Below are 22,356 nucleotides of genomic sequence, written 5' to 3' on the forward strand. Positions count from 1 at the left end.
AGGTACCAGGACAAGTAGGAAGGTCCTACTTTCAACTTTTATTCACATCTGATCTGCACTTACTCTACAGAACAATTCTTCTTTAACTACTTGTCACTGATCAATGTTGTGTCACTAACAAACCCAACATCCCTTCTACATTTTCCTTGCCAGATTTTAAAAAGTAAAACTCAGCTTTATATTCAGAAAACTTCACATGACTCACTTTCTAGACAAGAACCAGCAGCACTGAGCCTCTATAATAAACATCCTCCTGCTCTAGTAATGATCAGAACACAACTGTAATCACCACACTTGTACCTTGTCACTGTGTTTTCATTCCTGCCAAGCAAATGGCTGAATCCAGGGGAAAGGTTTTCTTTTGGAGATCGTTTTGGGCTGTACGTCACAGACACTGGTGCCAACATTATCTCTCTTCTTGCTGCAAAAGACAAATTATGTTTATCTACCTTAAACCTCCCAGTGCAGTACCTCCCACTCATGTGCTTACAGCTTGAAAGAATGCTTTTCAAAGCTGTCTACGTGTTTATTTAAATTTGATGAAAAGTGCATCACAACACGGAGAAATGAAAATAAACTCAGAGCTCTCACATTTGCTGTGATTACAGACAGTCTCCTTTTCAGACTGTCAGAGTAATGCAGGAATCCTGCCTCTATTTTGCTCTCTCCTAGAGCAGCCTGTCATTGTTTGCTCCTACTTTTCAAGTAACACAAAGCAAACTTGAGAAAAGCACTGACTTGGAGTGTTGGGTTTCCTGTTGGAAGGAGGAAGGGACGATGACCTCTGGCCTGAAGGGGAGCTGAACCTTTTGGGTCTGTGTTGGTCCTTCCCTTTCTCTGGGGTGGCAACTAAAGAAGCTTCAACAAACCCAACAGTTTGACGTCGATTTGATGTTTCTAGTTAAAAAAAAAATAAGTTGTTATATTAATCAATCTTTTTCAATATGAGAACTCATAAATATTCTCCTGAATAACAAATGACAAAGGCTGCACTAAAGTCTCCCTCACATCAACATATTTGTGCTGTTTTGTTCCAGTCTCTCTTCTACTCACAGAATAGACAGCTTAACTCATGGAAAAGGATCTTTGCAGAGTGGGGGCCTTTCTTTCCTTTTTTTAATAGAGAAACAGTGGAAATCAGACAAAAGCATCTTTTGAGAAAGAAAGCTGGAGTACCTGCCTGAGCCAAGAGTACAAGCATTTAAGAAAGAGTTGATGTTTTCTCACGACAAGGCTCCTAAATCCCTGCTGTTACAACAGCTCAGTGCAGTCCCACACACACCAGCTTCCTTAATAACATTCCAATACAACACCATGAGAACAAAACTCAAGTGGATGTACAGCCAGAGCTTTCTTAGGGCTCCATTAACTGTTTATAAATACTGAGATATTCTTAGAAAAGAGGACATTGATGAGTCTCCAGCTTGAGACCCAACAGCAACCTTTGCCTTCCCTCTATTCTAAACAAGTCACTTAACTATCTAATTTTGAATTTTCTTAGAAAAACTCCAGCAGTTTGCATGTTAACACTGTTTTTATCCCTTCGCTGAAGCCTGATGGACTTGAATGCTGAGAATACCAAAACTAAAAGATATGCAAAGTAAAACATGCCCAGGAATATAAAAATAAGAGTTACTGGCTGGTGTGTCTTCTTTGTCTGTCTGTGTCCCCCAGTCTTTAAATACTTTTCCTTCTTCAAGTTCTTTAAAGGCTTTTATAATTGGTGCTTCTGACATCTCATTTTCTTTCTTTTCTATTGTGTTTGTTGAAGAGTCTTCCTGTGAAGAATCTTTTTCAGGAGGAGAGTGATACCTTAAAGGATGTGAAGCAGTGGAGGGAAAAAAAATGATCAAATTTTTAATGGAGTGTTTTGTTTTTAAGTAATTGTTCAGCACCTACAACACTGAGAATTTTTTTTTAATTCTATTTAACAAATACAAAATCTAGAAATAGAAATCTAGTCAATACAAGTTTTTACAAGTGTTCTACTTTATTAATTTTAGAAGTGTTCCACTTTCCCTCATAGTGAATACTGAAGGAAACCAACTCACCTGGAAGGAATATAGTTTTCTTCTAATCTGTTATCTTTGGGGCTTTCCTGGCCTTCCAAAGGCTGGCCAGTGAAGATGGAATATTCAGCTCCTGGTATCAGCCACTTTCTCCTGCTGACATCAGGAGTTCCCAACTTGCTGTGGGAACAAAAAGCTTCAAAATTACAAAAGGCTCTGGAGTTTTTCTTTGGGTTTTTTTTGTTGTTTGTTTTTTATTTTAAAGAAAAAGCTGCTATTTTATTCCAGTAAACAGAAAGAAATATACAATAAACTTGTAAATACCGTGGGAAAAAATAACTGCTTTTTAAAACATGTTTGTAAAGTAAAAGTGAAATATTTTTTAAAAAAAAGTCCCATGTTGAGGTTTCAGTCTAAATTACACAATATGCTCAGAATGCAAAGCTCCACAATGATCTTCCTGTAATGTAATGCTGCTTACTCAGACCAAGGTTTGGGTAACAGTAGTTCCCAACCAATTACATGAAAACATTTGGTGGAGATTATTGCAGTAGTTCAGAGCATCTGATCCCAGCTTTCCTTTGGACACCAAATATTAGAAAAAGAAAACACAAAAAACAAAAACCAAGAAAAAGCCACCATTGATGATGTGAGAGTGATAAATATTGACTAATAAGCATCTGTTTCTATATTCTTACCTTGAAAAGTCAAAAGAACAATGTGATTTTTACACACAGCAAAGTAGATAATTAGAAAAAAAGGGTCTTGTTTACCCAAGCTATGAACCATAAGTACTATTGTGTAAATCTATCCTGCTGGGCATTCAATTGGAATGAGGCTTTCCTTGAGCCTCTGAGATCAGTTAGGGACAGATTAAACTTCTAAATCCATACTGGCTCTTACATCCCCCTCCCTGATGAACATGGGCTGCCCTGCCCAGGTCTTCCTTTTTCCTGTTCATTGTTGAGGGATCTGGTTCAGAAATATTAAAAGAGCTCTAAACAGAAATCTGTCCCTCTAATATCTTAATACATAAATTACTTGCATCTTTGTAATCAACAAAAATCAGATCTACCAAAACACATACAAGTGGATGTCCACAAATCACATTAATTATCATTTTGAGCTTCACAGCATCAGTGCTGAACTGGGAGAGACACTGAAGAAACCATAACTAAGTAAATAAAACAGAAGGGGGACAAAGTTTTTCAGGTCTTTAAAACAAAAAAACCCTGAAAAAAACAAACAAACAAACAAACAAAAAAACCCAAAGAAACAAACAAACAAAAGAACACAGATCAATTTTAATTCTCTTAATATAAATTCCCAATTCAAACTGGAGTGTGCATTGTCACTGAACTCCCACCCTACTCTCAGGATATGTTAAGAGAATTAAATAAATTAAACTACAAACTATATTTAAAACCATAAAAAGTTGTGATCAGCCTTTCAAATCAATGACACACATGGAAAACCTCCAATGTCTTGTTGGAGTATTAGATTTTATTCCCAAATTCTTCAGTGAGTGTGGAAATCCCTACTCAGCTGAGCAACTGAGACCCATCTAACACTCATCTGGGAAGACCAGAGACAGTGCAGTCTCTGGATTATGTTACATATGTTTAATCCAGTTCAGCCTATGGACTGACCTCATGTTGATCCACTTTTAGCCAACACATGTTAAAAAGTATTCCAAACACAGGACCTGTTTTCCTGCTGTTGGAACATTCACTCACTTGGCACAAGAGGTTCTCAAACGGTTCTCGGTGATGTGGCGAAGTTTCAACATATTTTCATGTTCCACCTGCTTGAGCTGAGCTTCAAGTTTTAAAATTGTCCTAAAGGGGAAGCAGTAAAGATGCATTAGGAGATGATTTCAATGACACAAAAGATATACCATATTTCTTAGTTTACTCATTTTTATTCAGATATCCTGGATGAAGCAGGAGAACAAGAGAAACTGCTGCATTTCTATGTATCTCTGTATCTATCTAAGTACAGATATAAATATGGATTGGAATTCCAAGTTAAATAAATCAGGTAACCTGGCTAGAAAGACAGGACCAGGAGATGTTGCTGTGGAAGCAGAAGAAGTAGAAAAAAAACACATATCCTAAAATAACAAGATTTTTAGTGTGTACAAGTAACATCAAACAACGGGAATGCTTCATAAAATGTAATTAAACTGGCAAGATCTACAGCCTTCATTATCTAGGAGTAGCTGTTTAGGCCATAGTCTGTATTTCATATTGGTAAAAGAATAATAAGTTTCACAGTTACCTTTTTAAATCAGAAATCTGTGTGTTTGCATCAAGCAATTTGTTTTCAGTTGTATTTAATGTATCCTACAAGGACACAAAGAAAAAAGTGAAAAGCCCAGAAGTGCACTAAAAGAAAAACAAGTAACTCCACATCAGTCTCAAGAACACTCCATTAAATACACCTTCAAAGGGTCCATTAAATTTCCTTGGCTTTGATTTTGCAGTATTTTTGCTGTCTGTGATTGGAAAATAATACATTCCAAATTCCCCCTTTTCCCTCCAGGGCTCTGCAGATGGAGTAAGAAGCTCTCAGTAAAAATAAACATGGATCTTTCCATCTGAGCTTTTTTCAAAATGCATCAGTTAATACAGCAAATTCTGTGGCACATTATCACATTTGGTTTTTTAATTAACTGGAGTGCACCTACCTTTACTCTTTCATGTTCTTTTCCAAGGGACTCGTATTCTCCTAAAAGCTAAAACAGAACAAAAGAACACAAAAACTCACACTGAGACCATCCACAATTAACAGACTGCTGTAAAATCATCCCAACTGCTTGTCTACCACATGCAGAAGCACTACAGGGGATAACAAATACTATTAAAGGACATTCTGTAAGTTCTTCTTATCATCTTCTAATTGGAACAAGAAGTTATAGATGGGACAAGAGGAGACAGAGCTACTTACAGAATGTATTTCTAATTTTCAAATTCTCTCTCTCTAAAGAAACTGAATGAATGAACCAGTAAAATTCCTCATTGACCTTAAAACTGACTTTGTATTTTGAAATCTCAATTGTAAAAAAGAAGTTAGAGCATGAAGTAGCTTTTCCAGCTAATACCAATTTGGCCAACTCATTTAAACATTCCATAAAGCTATTCCTGAAGAATTGGAGGAACAATTCCTTTGATTCAGCCTAAAATCATACACAATGAAGAGTTTTATCAAGCTGTGATGAGGTATGAGAAATTTAGTCCATCTCCAACAAACTTAAGAGAGGAAAAAAATAACTTTCTAAAATAATTTCACGTACTATCTTCAAAAATTTAACTAAGAGCACCTAGAGTAATAAATACCTGAGACTGACTACAGGAAGGGTTATCAAGTACACATAAGCTGCCTTAAATAATTGTTTTTGAATATCTATTAGTGTCACCCAGCCTACAAGGAGTCAGCTGAGTCATTTCTGCTGGGTTAGTTGTGCATTAAGACTTTCCAGTTGGAAACTAGCAGCAGTTTCCACACCCAGGACGGAATTCCTGTTGTCCATTTTCTCACTTACATTCTGAAACATTTTGTTTTCTTCCTTTAGCCTCGTGTTTTTATTATCAGATAACTTGTAGGCCTTCTCAAAAGCTTCCTCCAGCTCCTTGAGCCTGGACTGCAGGCGGCTGATGGTGTTGTCCTTCTCCTTGTGGGTCGTCCGCATCTCCTCGATCCGCTCCTGCAGAACCTTGGAAGTGCTGCTGAGGGCCTGGAAACGCTCCCTCCACTCTGCCTGGAGGGGAGAAAACATCCTTTACAAACACTTCCCCAGCAGATCATTTATTTCAGTGCAAAGTGCAACCTGAAATCATGTAAACAGAAAACAAGGGTACACCTGGACATGAATTAAACAGGATTTTTTTGCTCATTTCTGTGATGCTTCAAGAATGAAAGTGAAGACTGGAAACACCAAAGATGTATTTATTTTACAGGACTTATAATGTCTAGAGATGAAGCCTCTAATCTCAGATGATTGATTTGCTTCTCAGCATAGAAAAATGTCTAAGAAAGGTGGAATTGGTCTCTGCAGGTGTCCAACTTACAAGACAAAGTGTCCTGTGATTTGACTAACAAATCCAGCATTTATTTATGCATACCCAAAGAGGTCTGGCCTAGCCAAAACCAGTGTAAATATACTTAGAAAAAGAGTATTGTTGCCCCAGCACAGGTGAGATTTGCTTTTATCACAGCTTGAATAAGAAAGTAGTTAAAACCAAATCAATAAATTAGGAAATTGAGAGAGAAACATGATAAACACATCACAATATTTCACTCTTGAACTCTGTTTGATCCTTTCTAACCTGGAAAAAGGTTCATGAGTAAAAGTGCTGAGGATTCAGGTAGGGAATCCCAAGAAACTCAGCTGGGAAAATCACTGGTGTAACACACTGGCTGATGTCACATAGTAAGACAAAGGTTGAAAATAAAAAGACAAAAGCATAGAAACACAGATCAGCTTAACAGTGAACAAGCTTTTCTCTCACTCTTTCACTTAAAAAGCAACTTGATTTAAGAACACAGACTTACCACTTGCTTTTCCAGCAGATTATTCTTATTTTCCAGGGCTTTTATGCGAGCACTGGCTTCATTCAGAGCTGCATCCAATTGCTCACACCTATTGAGAACATACAGATTACACAAATCTTCAAATAACAAATCCACATTTTATAGCCTTATTTCCTTCCTCAAGCCACCCCATGAATTTTGGTGCCCAGCCTGTGACCTCCTCCTACTTTGACTCAGTAAGACTGCCCAGAGGTCAGCTTTGAAAGTAGACATTAGTGCTGGAAGTACAAAAGAGTCCCAGCTACCCACACACTTTCTCAATTATTCTGAAGGACATAAACTCTGTGAAGTATTTTAGCTGTCTAAATTTGCAATATGTATTTTGACTGGCAATAATGATACCAAAATGTCATCAATATTCTATATATAGCAACCTTTCAAGCTCTGTCTAATGGAATACACAGGTGGGGCACACAGAGGGCAGCACAAACCCCCCAGTGAATTCAACATTGGTCCTGTATCATCTGGAGTTTTCACATGAAGGGTAAAGGAGGACAAGATAGATCATTCCTATTCAAATTGCTTAGGATACCTCTGCCTGCCAGCCATTCCCGAGGAAAGCTTGTACTGGCTCCAGCAACAATCAGGCCAAATAAACTGATTTTCATAGAATCATGGAGTGGTTTAGGTTGGAAGGGACCTTAAAGATCATCCAGTTCCACCCCCTGCCATGGGCAGGGACACCTTCCACTATCCCAAGTTCCTCCAAGCCCCATCCAACCTGGCCTTGGACACTTCCAGGGACGGGGCAGCCACAGCTTGAACAGCTGCATTAAATAATGCAAAAGTTACATTTAATAGGGAAATATTAGTATCACAGATCCAGGAAATCTTCAGAACTGAAGAGTGACGTAAACTTTTCAAGACATTCTAACACAAGGATGCCCAGTTTTGCAAGTGTAAAGAACACCACCAAAAGAGGAAGACAACAAGGAAGGCCAAACAGCACCTGTCAGCAAGACTTTGATTGATTCTCTTCAGGTCCTCAGCAGAAGCAGTTCTCTGACTTGCCTCCAGCTGCTGCTTTAAGCTCTGGATCTCCGAGTCATAGTAAGCTCGGAGATCAGCGATGTGTCGAGCGTGTTTCTCCCTCAGGTTCTGCCTAATCCTGTTTTTAAAATTAAGAATTAAAAAAAAAAAAAAATAAATCCAGCTATCTATATGTAATCATTTGGATATTTCATTCAGAGTACAAATCTCTCTCACAAAACTTTTTTCCATTCGAATTAAAGCAAAGAAAGTTTTGTCATCTAAGGCAGAGAATTCTTTGCATTAATACAACTAGAAATTATGATTATTATATACAAATAATACATACAAACACAATACAAAGCTTACAGGGCCTGACACATGGAACATATGCCCTGTCTGCCTGTCCATGTGCAAAGCACGAGAGCTTCAACAGTGAATATTTATTTTTCCTAAGTCCAGTAGTTCTGTGCTTCTCCCACCATTTGACTCTAAAGAAGAAAACAGATCCCCCTCCCAAACTTTTCTCTGCCTAAATAAACCCCCTCATGCAGTCTGTAAAGGAAGGATGTATTTTTATTTTTATGTATAAAGAGAAATAACCAAATTAAACCTAGGAAATTGTTTTGCCTTCCAGTTAAGGCTTTGACGTCCAAGGAAGACAAAACACAAATACTGTGCCTTGGAATAAATTGTATGGTCTAAAGAAGACTAAATATTGTGGTCTAAAGAAAATTAATAGAATGGTTAAAGAAAGAAGTAAGAAGTGGAAAATGACTGTTCTATTTACACTCCAGCTATATTTTAAGGGGGGGAAAAAGAAGAAAAAAGGAGAAAAAAAGCAGAAATGTCCAGCTCTGTTCTAAGCAAACTGAATTCACATATTTTCTTTGGTTCACTACTATTGTTGTTTCATTTCTTCCATGAAAGTAACAACTCTGACTTTTAAAAAAGGAAAAATTACTTACTGTGACATTACCACAGGGTCTTCAACAGGTGCTACTGAAAGACTATAATCTGGCAAAGTGTTGTCAGCACACTGAGTAACAGAGGATGGAGTTAAAGTCAGTGTTTCTTCCTCCTCAGTGCTGACTGAACTGTCACGGTCAGCATCCCTGTATGCCTTTGGAAAAGGGGAGCTGCTCTTGTTTTCACTTTGGAAGGGGTGATTTCTCCAGAAGTCCAAGTGCACAGCTCTGCTGCTGGCAGGGTGTTTGGGAGGATCATCTAACTGAGAAGAGTGACTTGTCTGGGAGAAAGAGTCTGTGTCACAATGACTTGAAAATCCTGGCTCTGCCATAGAGTCTGGAGAAAAGGGAGTAATCTCTTCAGGAATACTGAAAAAACAGCGTCCCTGGTTCTGCTGACCTGGTTTCATGTGCAGGGTTGGGTCCAACGTCAAGATCTAGGAAATAAGTTACAATGCTAAAAAACTGTGATTTAATTTTTCTTCTTTGAAATGGAGTTGATCTGAAGACACCAGTAAAGCATATAACACTGCAGGCATTACACTGAATATTACTGCAGTCATTTGGTAGTGACAATAAGAAGGTGCCTGTAACACTCAATGACAATACACATTCCCAAATTTCTAAGTTTCCATTAATAAAGAACATATCCAACATCTGTAGCTGTCTAGAAAACCTTTGAAATTTCACTTACACAAACAGAAGGTCTACATATCTGTTTATATGTTGAAACAATAACTTTGTAGGTTACAAAAGCAATTCATGAATTATCTACACAATACAGTCACATCATTACTGGATTATGTACAGGACTGAGAGCTGTATAAAAAAAGAGAGATGATAAAGAATCATTGCCACAACCCGTGCCTGTCCTGTTTCATGGGAAGCACTAAGAAAATCCCGCTTGTGCCACTGCAGTTCCAGTGCATTCCAGGAGCTGCAGCCTCAGCACAGGCAGAGCCGTCCCTGCACCATCCTCAAGGTTGTGCTGCAAAGGTGCCTCTTCACTCAGGGTGTTCTCAGAGGTTCTTTTCAGCTGGATCCTTTCCCGGGCTGGTTCATCCCTCGGCTGCTCAAACTGCTGTTCCAGCAAAACACTGGAGGTGGCAGCAGGGGCCAGTTCATGTGAAACCAGCCTGTATTCAACACATCCTCAACTGAGATGGGAAGTAAAGAAATTCATGTTACCTCTGGTGGGTGACTTGACTGGGAAGAAGGCAAAACATTCTGGTCTGGCATCTGCTTGTTTTCCCTTTGTCTTTTATGATAAATATCCTTCAGGGATGACAACTTCCTTTCCTCAGCAGAAGACAACTTCAACAGGCAAAATTGCTACATTACTTTTTCTGAACACAATCCTCCATCCCCAAAATAAATAAATAAAAAAGTTTTGGGGTGGGTTTAGCTAACAAAGCAGTTCAGGACAGAAGGCAGCTTTATTCAATGCACCCAGGCTAAAAAAAGGGTCTTTAAGGAGGCACCTTTAATACACTAGTGAGTCACTTTTCATGTCCTACAGAGTTTCTTTTGAATAACAAAAGAAGGTCAATAAATTCCAAGGGAGGTTAGTTGGGGTACAGGAATAATGAAGGAGCAGAGTAGGAAAGACTGAGTTAACAATAGAGTTCTCACAGAGAAGTTAAATTCTGGAGGGCTGGTTCTTTCCATCATAGGAAAAAAAAAACAAAGATGACAAGGAATTACATGACAACTTTTAACCACATACAAAGTTTACCTGATCTGGTGATACTTTTGTGGAGAAAACATCAGCAAACTCACTTCTGAAATTCTCTGGTAGAGTGTGATACATCTCCTTTTCATCTAACTTCCAGTATGAAAGTCCTGGCAAGAAGAAACATCAAAAGGAAAAAAAAAAGACAAATTTCAAGCTCGAGGCTATAGAACAGGAATCCCAAAATCCATTAGTGAAATGTTATTTTGTCTTGAACAAGAATGCTGTGTTAGTTATTTGCATCTATTGCTTAAGGATCTTATTAGAGCATTTGTTACCAGGAGTGACAAAAATCTCAATGCAAGGCACAGGCAACATAACCAGCATCACATCACACAGCACCACAGTCACTGAGGGGTGTTGAGGGGAAAAATCCTCAATTATCACAGACTTTCATATTTCTAATGATTCCAGTGTAGCACTTAAAACTGGTATCACCCAAGGGATAATCCCAGGCAGCCACTGGATACTGCAGACTCCTCAGTTTGGTGTTGAACAGCTCTCTGTAACATGCAAAAGGACAGACTGCCAGGACTAAGGGGTGGCACAAGAGGAACAGACACAGACTCAACCCCACTTCAGTTTTTTATGTGTGTCCCTCTCTCAGTGGCTTGTGAAGCAGCAATAATTATACACAGTTTGCAGGGCTGCATCTTTGTGCCCCTGTTTGTTACTGACAGGAATCCACCCTGTTATGATCAAAATATGGGAATTAGTTTTTTGGCTTTCATCAAAAAAAAAAAAAAAAACATAACCCCCAAACCATGAAAAACCACCACCCCCATATCCAGCCCCCAGAACAACAAAGCCAAACCATGAACACAAAAAAGCAATCTAAGAATCACCACATTACCAGGTCAGTGATGCTCACATTTGAAGCATCATTTGATACCTTGCCATGATTTTAACAGTAATTATGTTATGAAACAGTTTTAAACACAAAGCTCAGCTTTGAATCTTGGGAAATTTGGAAAAAAAAAAACAACTGCTGCATGTCCTACATCTGCCAGCAGTGATACAAAGGAGCTGCATCAGTTTGAAAAGAGGTGCAAGAAAAGCAGAATTATGCTAAATCAAAGCCTGTCAGTGCTTAAATCCTCCTCACCTCCCCGGAGTTACTGGAGATGCATTCCAGTAAGAGCACTGAAAAATGAGAATTCCAAAGAAAAGGAAATTTAAGTACAAGAAATTAACTCTACCTGAAGCTTCAGACACCAAGGAATTGGGACTTTCCTTCGGTTGGTTGAGGTAAAAAGTGTAAGGTGGCAAAGCAGCATCAGTAAGGTTAGTCTAAAATTACAATGGGAAAATATATTTATAAGGAAAATCACAAGGCAAGGAAAAAAAAAAATCAAGGGTATATTTTTTTTTAAATTGCACATAAATGTTACTACTCTTTTTAAGCAAAGAGATTAAATAGAGCATGATCCAAACCTACACAATTTATATTGAGAGCAATCACAGTTGAAAGGGAAGCTAAGATATGCCTCATAACTTTAAAATATTTATATTTTTATACATATTTATACAGATATATGACATATTTATATATTTTTATATACATATTTCTATTTTCTCTAAAGTGCCTGTGTGCTTGTGGAGCATTTTTGGGATTAGCTGTTACAGAAATACACATTTTGGACAGTCATCTCAACTTTCTTGTTCCTTAAGAGGTACAAGTATATAGAGATGACTTAACAATAAAGAGCTACTTCCTTCCTCATCCTAAGATTGGAATTTCATATATTCAGTTGTTATGACTCCACCTATCCCAAATGTGGAGGTACCACTGTCTGTCATCTCAGACAGACAAGGTATTCCACATCCTTCTGCTCATCACTCCCAACTTTCCAAACATCCCCAGCTAATTAAAGCAAAACTTTGAAAAGGGTGGGACCAACACAGGAAAAAAAAAATTCATATTATTTAAGATTTGCCACAACTCTCCTCTGCCTTAACCAAAGGAAGAAGTGGCACTGATATAACAGCAGAGAAACTGAGGAAGGGCAGCTGCTTAAAAATGGTCATCTCACATTGCTCTTTTCTGCTCTGCTTGGGGCTTTTTGTTCCATTAGTGCAGCTCAAGAATTGTACAAATCCACACACTTCATACAAGTGAGGACTGTACATATGAGGATAGAAACCATTGAGTTAACAAAATAAGAGAGAAAAAAATCAGAACTAAAGCTGTTCAAGTTTTTGCAGGAATTACCATCTCACCTCAAGGCTATTTTGTCCCTCTTAATGTTTTTATTTAGGTATTTCCTTTGCCTAAGGAGGAAGAAAGGAAAATGAAGGAGTAGCAACTGCATTCTTACAAAGGAACAGAAAGATAAAGCTCTTTTCAAAATCTGAGTTTCTGGCACTAATTTCCTTATGCACCCTCTCCTGTAGCAGAGAGAGGAAAGAAAACCACCACAGCAGATGCATTGGACTCCTGGTTTGAAAAATCCCCTTAGAGGAATATCTTGTTTCCTCTGACAACAGAAGACTGAAGAGAGCAAACCCAAAGAGCTGCTCTCACCCTTCCTGGATCATCCTCCAAGTGACCACAGGGAAAAAAAAAAACAGACCCTGCCTTGAATCAAGTGATTCCTATTTGCTAGTTCTGTTCTCTTGTAGAAGCCATTCACAGAGTTTCAGTAATTATTTCCTTAGAAATGGCATAAGGAGAGAGGTTTGTGACATTGAATATGCTGGAAGTCATTCTAAAGCTTCCTAGTCGTGTATGATGATTACTCATGCAATCATGTTGCATAACATACTTTTGGATCAGAAATATTATATGTGATTAAACATCCCTCCTCAAAATAATCAGATTTGTGGACATACACAATTATTAACTGAAAAGTATGAGAGAGGGGGAACCCAAACTCTTCTCATAAGAAGTATTTTGAGCTGATTCAAACTGAGACTGCTGAGAACACTAAAAAAGCCCAAACCAAACTAAACAAAAAAATCTCTGCAACTTAAAATCCCAGTCTGGAAGAATGTTTGTCCTGGGTAAAGTGGTTAAAGCCTTAACAACACAAAGAATTTTATGTGCCAAAAGAGGCATCAGCAGCTGACAGATCCTTCAAAAGATCCTTCAAAAAATTACAGGGCACCATAAATTGCCATGACCTGAAGCTTCAATTGAAAATGTGGCCATTATCTCCACAAGGAAAGAACATGTGCCACTTGGGGAGGTTGAGACAAAGATTAGGAAATGAATAAAATAAGCCAAAATCACTGTGTGCCTGAGTATGGAATGATCCAAGAAGTAAACTTTGCCCACGTGAACTTTAAATATATGAATGAGAATTGCTAAATGCTAAATATGAAAGGATATGCTGGATGAGAACATACTGTAACTCTGCAAAAATACCAGTGACAAGAATAACATTAGAAAAACACAAGAAAATAAAAAGAGGCTTACATTCTCAAGTGGTGATTTCTTCACTTTCTCATTTTCTTGCATAGAGTTCACACACACTTCATCTGCAGTTATCCTTTTTGGTTGGTTTTGTTTCAACTTTTGTGCCCACGACGTTAAAGATTTACTGGATGGTAAGAAACACACATATAAGGAAGGTATTTCCCCCAACACATCTACAAGAAATAAACACTGCAGATGCAAACCTGCATCACGCAGAGACATCAGGCTAAACAAATATATTTATGTACCAAGCAGCAAAGTTTTTTACAATCAAGAGGTTCCATTCAGTTCTTGCATGTTCCCAGTTACCAACAGCTGTTTACTCAATGGGAACTGTCTACAATAAATTAACATACTTGGAAAGTTTATCACTCACCTGGGTTTCTTCCCACATGGAGCTTCATCAACTTTATGCTCAAATTCAGCAGGAAAAACTAAAATGTTGCTTCTTCCCGGTGAACAATTTTCCTCTATTCTTTTTGGTAAAAGTTCTGTTTTATTTTGAACACTGGCTACAATTGCATCACTCTGCAACCCTGCTCCATCCCTGTGTCCTTGGGAAGTTTTCTCCATGGAATCTGTGGCCCTGCTGGTGCTGTTGGCCGTGCCAGGGTTCAGCTCGGAGGTGGAGAGCGTTCCATACCCGCTGTTCATGGAGGCGTCGCTCCCGCAACATTCCTGCTGCAGGTCGGATGCACTGGGCTGGCTCTCTGCTTCACTGGATGTGAGCTGATGGACAATGCTCTCCTGTTCCTCCAAGAGCTCAGATCGCATCCCCATTGGAATTGCTAGCGGTGGAAAAGCGGCTGGAAGCGTGGCAGGCAAACCCCGGCTCCTGCCGGCTCCCCAACTGCTGCTCCCAAACTTCACCAGCTGCCTGATCTCAGCCTGAATCAGCTGCACAAAAGGGAAAGGCAGGATTGCCATGAGATGGTGGCACAAATCACATCCATATTTTGATGCTTCATGTGATTAGTGACAGAATTAGAGCACTTGTTTCATAGGACTCCAAGATGTGCAGACACCTCATGCATGAAGGAGATCAGTACGTACCGCGCGCAACAGTCAAATGTCCATGGGAACAACCCTTCATTCCATGCAGTGAATTCCAGGTCTCAGGAGTCATTAATTCATGTAAAAAACATGCATGAATGTATTCACTGACTGCCTTCAGAACTACAGTCACCTCCCAGCCAGCTGAAGAAATACAAACTATCCACAAAGGTGGGACAGAAATGTTTTGCTGAATTTAGGTCTAAACCAATTTTTAACTTGGATATACACTTTTAAAGATTGCAAGGATGCCTCACTGGAAGGATTAACCATTCCTCTATTATGCTAATAGGAATAATGTACCTCTGTAAGATTATTTGCATAAAACTTGACTTTAAAATACCCAATTTAGATATTATGGGATAATACAAAGATCTACATTTAGATTGCCCTGGTGTCCGATGGAATGGAACAAACCTATGACTGGATCACTCCATTTAACAGGTTACTTAGTTTACAATGTCTGCAGAGAGTTATTTCAGTACATAAGTAATTTTTTTTTAAGTTTTACAGTTGTGCACTGGAAGTACTGAAACAGCTCTGAGAAACAAGTGATGCCTTTGCCAAGGGCTATGGAAGGATTTCCCATTAGTGCCCGTGGGCAGCACTTCCCCGGAGTTATCTCGAGATTACTGAACTGCAGGAGCACACAACTCTTCTTACATGTGACAAGACCAGTGTATAGAGTTCCTTTCAATAACATATTTCAAACTAATTCCCTCAGGAAAGGCAAAAAAAAAAAGACCTTGCAATAATTTTTGAGAACATGGAACTCCTGTCTTTTCACAGGACTACAGGACATCACTCACACGTGAACAGCAACTGGGAAGCACGAACTGAACAAAAATCATTTGTTCTCTTAAAGTAAGAAATAAAAAAATAAGACAATTTCAGAGGAACCTACTTGTAACTCTAGTCAGGACCAAGCCTCAGATGTTTTATTGACTTGCAATAAAATTAACAACTGAATTTCAGCTCAGTCTTTCTATGCCAAAACCAACCAACAAACAAAAAGCTTGGGATGAAGTTTTCTTCCATAACAAAGTTTTTTGTTCTATTAGTGATTTCAATCATGAGTGCAGCAATTGTTTGCACTTTAATTCTGTGACTGAACTCTGTCAGAAAGGTAGGGAAGGGAGAACAAAAGGGAAAAAACAGAACTGGGGGTGAGGAGGGAGATCAGATTCCCTGCTGACATTTAATCTTTGTCATTAATACCCTGTGTTGGAAAAGTGAAAGGCTACAATTCCAGCTAAAGTGCATTTTAACTTCTCTTTGCTTAGTCACAAATAATTGCAAGAGATGGAAAAACCTGGGAAAAATAAGATAAGGTTTCTAAAGTTTTGGGATTGTAGGAAAATTTGGTTTTAAATCCTTTTCATGAAGTCTGATCTTGGGATGATCCACAGGTGGTGACAGCTCATCTCCTATTGTTTAGGTCACACAAGCCAAGGACTGACCCCACTGATTCCAAAATGAACTCAAGGTCTTTTGATCCCTATTTTCACAAGGATGAAGATGTACTTTTATAAGCACAGTTGGTCTTGAAACCCAGCCTCGAGCAAGCCTTATCTCAGGCATGTCAATGCTGATGCAGCATCTTGCTTTTCTACCCCAAATAGATTATTATTTTTGTCTTTTTATTATTCTTAGTAGAATGTGTTGAGTTGCCTGTGTTTTCAGCAGGTCTCTGGCACAGCAGTTAAAGTTTGGAACAGCTCCATTTATTTTATCTAATGCACTCATACAACTGAGTGGTAGCTGTTAATTTTGTATTTAGTGTGGCAATTCATGCAGTTAGTAAGTCCCTGCTGGCACCACGCCCTCAGCTCTTCCAGAGGTAGCCTTTCCTATTAAAAAAGACAAAAACCAGCCAAGCCAACACAATGGATTAGTAAAGACTATGATCAACAAGTGAATCAAACCACTACAGTAAGAGGAAGGGAATAACAAGGTAACAAAACACTGGTGGGACGAAAATGCCAAGATGGGAGGCACAGGGGAGGAGGTGAGGCAGGAGAAACAGGATAAAAGGACAGTACCTCTTGTTAACTCAGGAACTGCTGATTATTACTAGTGTGGAGGGCACCAGGAAAGGGAAGGGAAAAACAGCAACCAAAATGATGAGGATATTAAGCATTGTATATTTATAGTCTTACTGTCTCTTATACATACAAAGACATTTCTCCTGTTCTAAAGGATAAATGTGGTTCAGCAAAAATGTGAACCTTCACAGGAGTCATTTTTCATTATTAGAAAGGAGACTGTTCAACTGAAGGGTGAAATAAGTGTTCAGCTGTTACAGTGATGGTTTTCCTATGCTATGCTGTCTGGACAAGCAGTACAACATTTTCTAATGAAAAGAAAGCTACGATGGCTCAGAATCAGAAATTAAACAGTCTAACAGTTAATAAAAACCATCTTGTACCTACAAAATCCAGTTATCACGTGGGCATTCTGAACCAAATGCTTGTGAAAACAAAACAATTGAAAACAGATAATCAACAAATCTCTTCTGAAATGGTTCCTACCAGTTACTCTGCTAATTAGCCAAGGTTGTCTCAAACATGCACCCAGTAAACAGCATTCCAGTCGTCCACTTCCATTACCTGCCTCTCTGCATTGTTTTGGAGGGGTGTGGGGTTGGAGGGAGAAAAGAAACATTCAGCCTCATCTACCCACATGGCCAAATCATTACTTACTTGGATTTGATGGTGGAACTGCTCTTGCTGGGCAACTATTTGTTGCTGACATTGCTTTTCTACCAGTCTCAGCAGCTGTAGCCACCTTGTCTATTAAATCACAAAGTAAAATAATTAAAGCACAGTCATATTGCATCTCTCACCTCTTCCTGTAGCTACAAATAGCTTTGCAATCCTATACTTAGGTGTTGACATAATGCAAAGCTGAGTAACAGCACTGTGGTTTCCCACCCCACCACCCCTGCAGCCCCCAATGTGTCAATCAATGGGAACTAAAAGAAGAAACAGCTGGCAGGAAAGTACAGTCGAATTTTGGAAAGGCTGATCCAGTTCAATTAATTAAAGGCAATTTTAAAATTGAGAATTAAACATTCCTCTGTCCAGGGAACCATTCACTTCAATAAGAAACTCTTCAGCAATCCAGCTGAAGGCCATGATGCACAAATATGCAATAAAAAAAATAATTAAAAAAATCAAATGTATAGTATTCCTAAAACATGGTAAAATCTGATGTTTAAAAACTATTTTATGCCAATGTTTATGGAGCCTGGTGCTTGAAGCACAGGACACAGACATCAATATTCTGTTTCTGGAGGTGTTAAAGAGAACCCAAATTAAGCATCTGCCAAGAGACACTGTGATGGATCACAGCCAGAAAGCTCAAAAATTCTGCAGGAACAAGCCCGTGGTGTGGAAAACTAATGTTCCTTATGATGACTAAATATAATGATAACATATAAAACAAAAAAGAACAAAAACATTCAGAAAAGTGTTCGGGAGAATAAGTTCATTGAAACTACATCATTATTTTTTTTGTGTTGTTTTAAATCTGGAATCAAACTAATCACCTACACATCTTTACAAATGGAACATGTAAATAAATCAAGCAAAACAGAACCATTTTTAGAAAGAAAAATTCTATTTTCTAGGATCACTTTAGATCAGTTTGAAGTGCTACAGTTTTAAAGGTTTAAATTTTTCAGTTCAAAAACTTTGGGGGGAAAATATTCACATCTGTATTGTAAAACATAAGAGAGAGAGATAAAATAGTGGAAAATGCTAAGATAAAATTGCAATAAAATCCAGCCAGGTGATTAGTTCATACGTGTAAGAGGATCTGTCCCATCAAGAAGAATAAACACATATATGTGTTTATATAAATCCATATATGGATCTTGCTGCTGAACTACATCATTAGATTTGCCTTCCAAAATGCAGAGCAAATACATTAATACAACTTTTTTTAAATAAACCTGAACATCAGTTACCTCACAGTTCTTCACAATTTCCGTGTCAGCATTTCCAATGGCCTGGATGTCTTGCATAAAGGAGGCAAACAGTTCAACAGAACCAGGCTTTAATGAGGACCTGGTATTCCCTGAGTAACCAGAAACTCCATTGGGATTGCATGAAGGACTTCTAGTGAAACATGAGGAAAAACAGCTCAATTATTTATTGTGTCAGTTGTGCAACACAGTGGCCAAAACAATACACTACATATGCTGGGCAGCCAGAAAAGAATTATACACTTAATTTACACCGAGCCTCTCATCATCTTGAAATAAAAATGATAAATTCACAAGGAGATTTTTCAAGCCAATGTCAAAGAATCCACAGTGTGCTTCACTCTTATCCTACACACTATGAAATGCAGTAGCTTTCCAAGGAGAGAGACAGGATCATCAGCACAGATATTGCTGCTCACTGGTACAAACATCAACAAATACAGCTTTGCAGCAAACTCCTGTGATTCCTCAGAGAGCCTGAGGTCAGAAGCTCCCAGAGCTGAGCTTCTGTGGAGCAATGGTTTAGGAAGGGCAGGACTGAGGCCTCTTGGAGAAGCGACATGGGCAGGAGTGACTTGTAACTCTCATCTTAACAGGGCAGTCAAGAACCACCTCTCACTTAGGCCATCAGGCCATGTTTGCACTTCTTATTCCCTGGGAATACCTCAGGCATTAAACAGAAAAACAACTCAGTTTTCCTAAGCTGCTGCTCTCCAAAAATGACTTCACACAACGCATGAGCTTTCCAAAAAATGATCTCTTACAATTTGGCCAAGACAGGTTCCCTCCTTCCTCCCCCATTCTAAGAGACACGAGGCAATGGAAATTAACTAAGAATTTAAGGAAGACTTCACAGTTCTTTCAGTAAGGCTTTCCTCTAAAAAGAAATCTTTCATCAAGATTATACCTGTGAAAGTAAAAAGAACCCTGAAATATATTGCAATCTTACATATTATTTCACCTTAATAACAACAGTACTCTAAAACCATTCGAACTAAGCAAACCCAAAATAATAAAAATATATTTGTTAGGAATTCCTTCAGCACATTACCTGTTACAGTTCAAGTTACAGACAGAGCTGTGGGTGTTTCTGACATCAGAGTCTGCAGAAGACGAAGGGATTTCCTGTACAGAATTCACCACATCCCAGTTTTCCATATCTTGGTCCCAAGTACGTTAACCTGAGAACAGACAGAAATAAGAATCACCTTCTTACTTTAAAAAACCATTTGACTTTGTTGCATGAAGAAACAGAATTAAAGAGACAGTTGTTTCAGCTAAACCACCCCAGAAAGTGCAAATATTCCACAACCAGCCCCTCTCCCTTCCCCTGGGCTACACCTGCCAACAGGAGCTCCTCAGTTAACTTCGTGCCTCCTGGGACTCCTACGAGTCAAAGATACTCCTAACTGTGCATCACACCTCTGGACTGGACTGGAAAGGGTGTCACTGCAAAATGTTCCAGGTAAAACAGTGTTGTTGGGGTTTGGTTGGTTGTTTTTTTAAATCTGAGGCTCCACAGGGCATTTTCAAGACTTGTGTGAAAACACCTACTATCAATATATTTAAATTGATCAAGGATCTGCAACTTCACTGGGAGAAACACACTCACCAAAAATAATAAACACAAGACCCACTGAGTTAAATAAAATGCACTTGACCAATTTTGCCATTTCTGTGTCTAATATCTGGCTTGCTTTTTTCACAGATCACTTGCTTCATTGTTATTATATAACACTAATTCAGAAAGCTTTGAAACTGTTCTGAGCTACATTTCTTAGAGATTAATAAAACAACAAAAAAAGCAGTCAGACAGGAATCCCACAGCAGTTCAAAACAGCAGCTGGTTAACTGAAAGCATCATAAATAAATAAACACACAATACTTGTGCCACAGTCTTACAGCACTCAAAGTAGGGTGGCTGTAGAGAGACTAAAAGATTCTTCTACTTTCACCAAGAAAACACTTGAAAGATATTAATTAATCAGTTCTTATATAGTGCTTATTTCAGCATGTTCTACACCCTGGTGAATTCAGCCCTTGTTATAACACTGAAGAAAAACCTTATGATCATTTCACAGATGGACAGTAAAAAGAGACATTAGGAAATATCCTGTGAAAATGCCAAGAACAAATTCCTGCTGCCTTAAAGAAGCACAACACCTTCCTCTTGACCATTCCTCTTTACAGGCCTTACAAAGACATGCTGATGGGTTGTACAGACTCATGTTTTCATAATTTTTAAGTGCATAGAGATGTATCTCTAATAGATAGCTACAGAAATATAAAATATTTCCACCAGAAGGAAACTTAGAGACAACTGTCTCATTTTTCCCTGTTTTCTTGGAGCCTGTTTGGCTCAGCAGAAATGTTTTTTGGGTACTCACTCACACCATCTCCTCTGGGTAGGGCTGAAAACGCCAGAATTCAAAGGAAGTTACTAGAGACACACATATATATCCCTTTGGCAGAGCTTCTTGGGATAAAGAAGGAGAAAAAAAAAAAAAGCTTTCTTCTTTTTCTAGCGGTCAGAAGTCTGGAAAACTTGGAGGTTATCAGACTTGGCAGCTAAAGCTGATGCTGGGAGTGTCTCTGGAGCAGCTGGATGTGGGATCAGTCCCCCCCCAGGATGGAACCATGGGCGGCCTATCTCAGCAGCACAGCAATGGGTGGGACTTAGCTGTGACACAGGCTCGTTTCATAACCTCATTACAAGTCTGTTCGCAAAAAAAACAATATTTAGTGAGCTATAACGGGGCTGCGGGAGCGCTGAGCCGCCATCCCTCGACTCCGCAGCACAGCACGGTCCTTATACGGCCACGTCGCTGCATAAAGGGGCAGGCTCGGAAAAAACAACCCGTGAGGTGTTTTAACTCTGAAATATCAGCGCCGGTTTCGCCGCAAACGCCGGGGCCGGCACAGCCCCGGAGCCCGGGAGGTTCCGCATCGCCCCCCGAGCCAGACCCGCTCCCTTCCGATCCCTCGCAGGTCCCTCAGGGCTCCTCGGAGCACCCTCGCCGCCAGGCCCCGCGTCCCCAGGAACCTTCTGCGGGACCCCGCGACGGGACAACGAGCCGGGGCCGCAGCGCCGCGGTGTCCTCAGGAACGGCCCCGACCTCAAGGGCTCAGCCCCCGTGGGGACCCCTCTTGCCACATATGCGCCCCCGGGACCGCCTCCCTTCAGCCCGTGCCCCCTCCTCGGCCCCGTGTGGGCCTCCTGCTCTCACAAGCACCGCGTCTCTCCCGCGGTGCCCCCACACCCGTCCCCGGGCACCTCCCGCCCCCCTCACGCTCCCATCCCTTCCCCAGCATCCCCCCCTCGACTCCGCCCCCTTCGGCCCAAGCCCCCCCCCCGCGCTCCGGTGTTGACAGCGCCGCCTCCTCTGATTGGTTGGAGCGCCCGCCACTCTCCGGGCGAAGGGGCGGGGCCACGGGGGCGGCTCCGCGGCTCCGGGACGCGGCGCTGGGACGGGGCCAAACGCGGCGGCGCTGGCCCCGCGGGCCCGCCCGGTTCCTTACCCGCATCGCTGGGAACCCGCGGCGCCCGGCCAGCCGCGTCCCGCCGCGGCCGTGAGGCGATGGAGAGGCGCGGGCCCTGCGCCGCCCGCCCGGCGATTGGCGGCCCC

General features: G+C 40.1%; 1 protein-coding gene across 1 annotated transcript; it reads right to left on the reverse strand.

Annotated features, from left to right (window-relative positions):
* Positions 1 to 304: 304 nt before the first annotated feature.
* Positions 305 to 21,933, reverse strand: MPHOSPH9 (M-phase phosphoprotein 9). The gene is made up of 20 exons (XM_064675136.1): positions 21,118 to 21,933; positions 19,782 to 19,911; positions 18,713 to 18,863; positions 17,445 to 17,534; positions 14,066 to 14,586; positions 13,690 to 13,813; positions 11,471 to 11,561; positions 10,275 to 10,381; positions 9,728 to 9,853; positions 8,540 to 8,976; positions 7,552 to 7,710; positions 6,564 to 6,651; positions 5,554 to 5,769; positions 4,699 to 4,746; positions 4,290 to 4,354; positions 3,746 to 3,847; positions 2,052 to 2,189; positions 1,637 to 1,812; positions 739 to 897; positions 305 to 417 (listed from the first exon to the last, which is right to left on the reverse strand). Exons 2-20 carry the CDS (start codon positions 19,886 to 19,888, stop codon positions 407 to 409), a joined length of 2,916 nt encoding a protein of 971 aa, XP_064531206.1. The 5' UTR covers positions 19,889 to 19,911; positions 21,118 to 21,933; the 3' UTR covers positions 305 to 406.
* Between the last annotated feature and the right edge of the window lie 423 nt (positions 21,934 to 22,356).

The sequence above is a fragment of the Pseudopipra pipra genome, chromosome 18, assembly GCF_036250125.1.
Source record: "Pseudopipra pipra isolate bDixPip1 chromosome 18, bDixPip1.hap1, whole genome shotgun sequence".
Taxonomy (NCBI): Eukaryota; Metazoa; Chordata; class Aves; order Passeriformes; family Pipridae; genus Pseudopipra; species Pseudopipra pipra.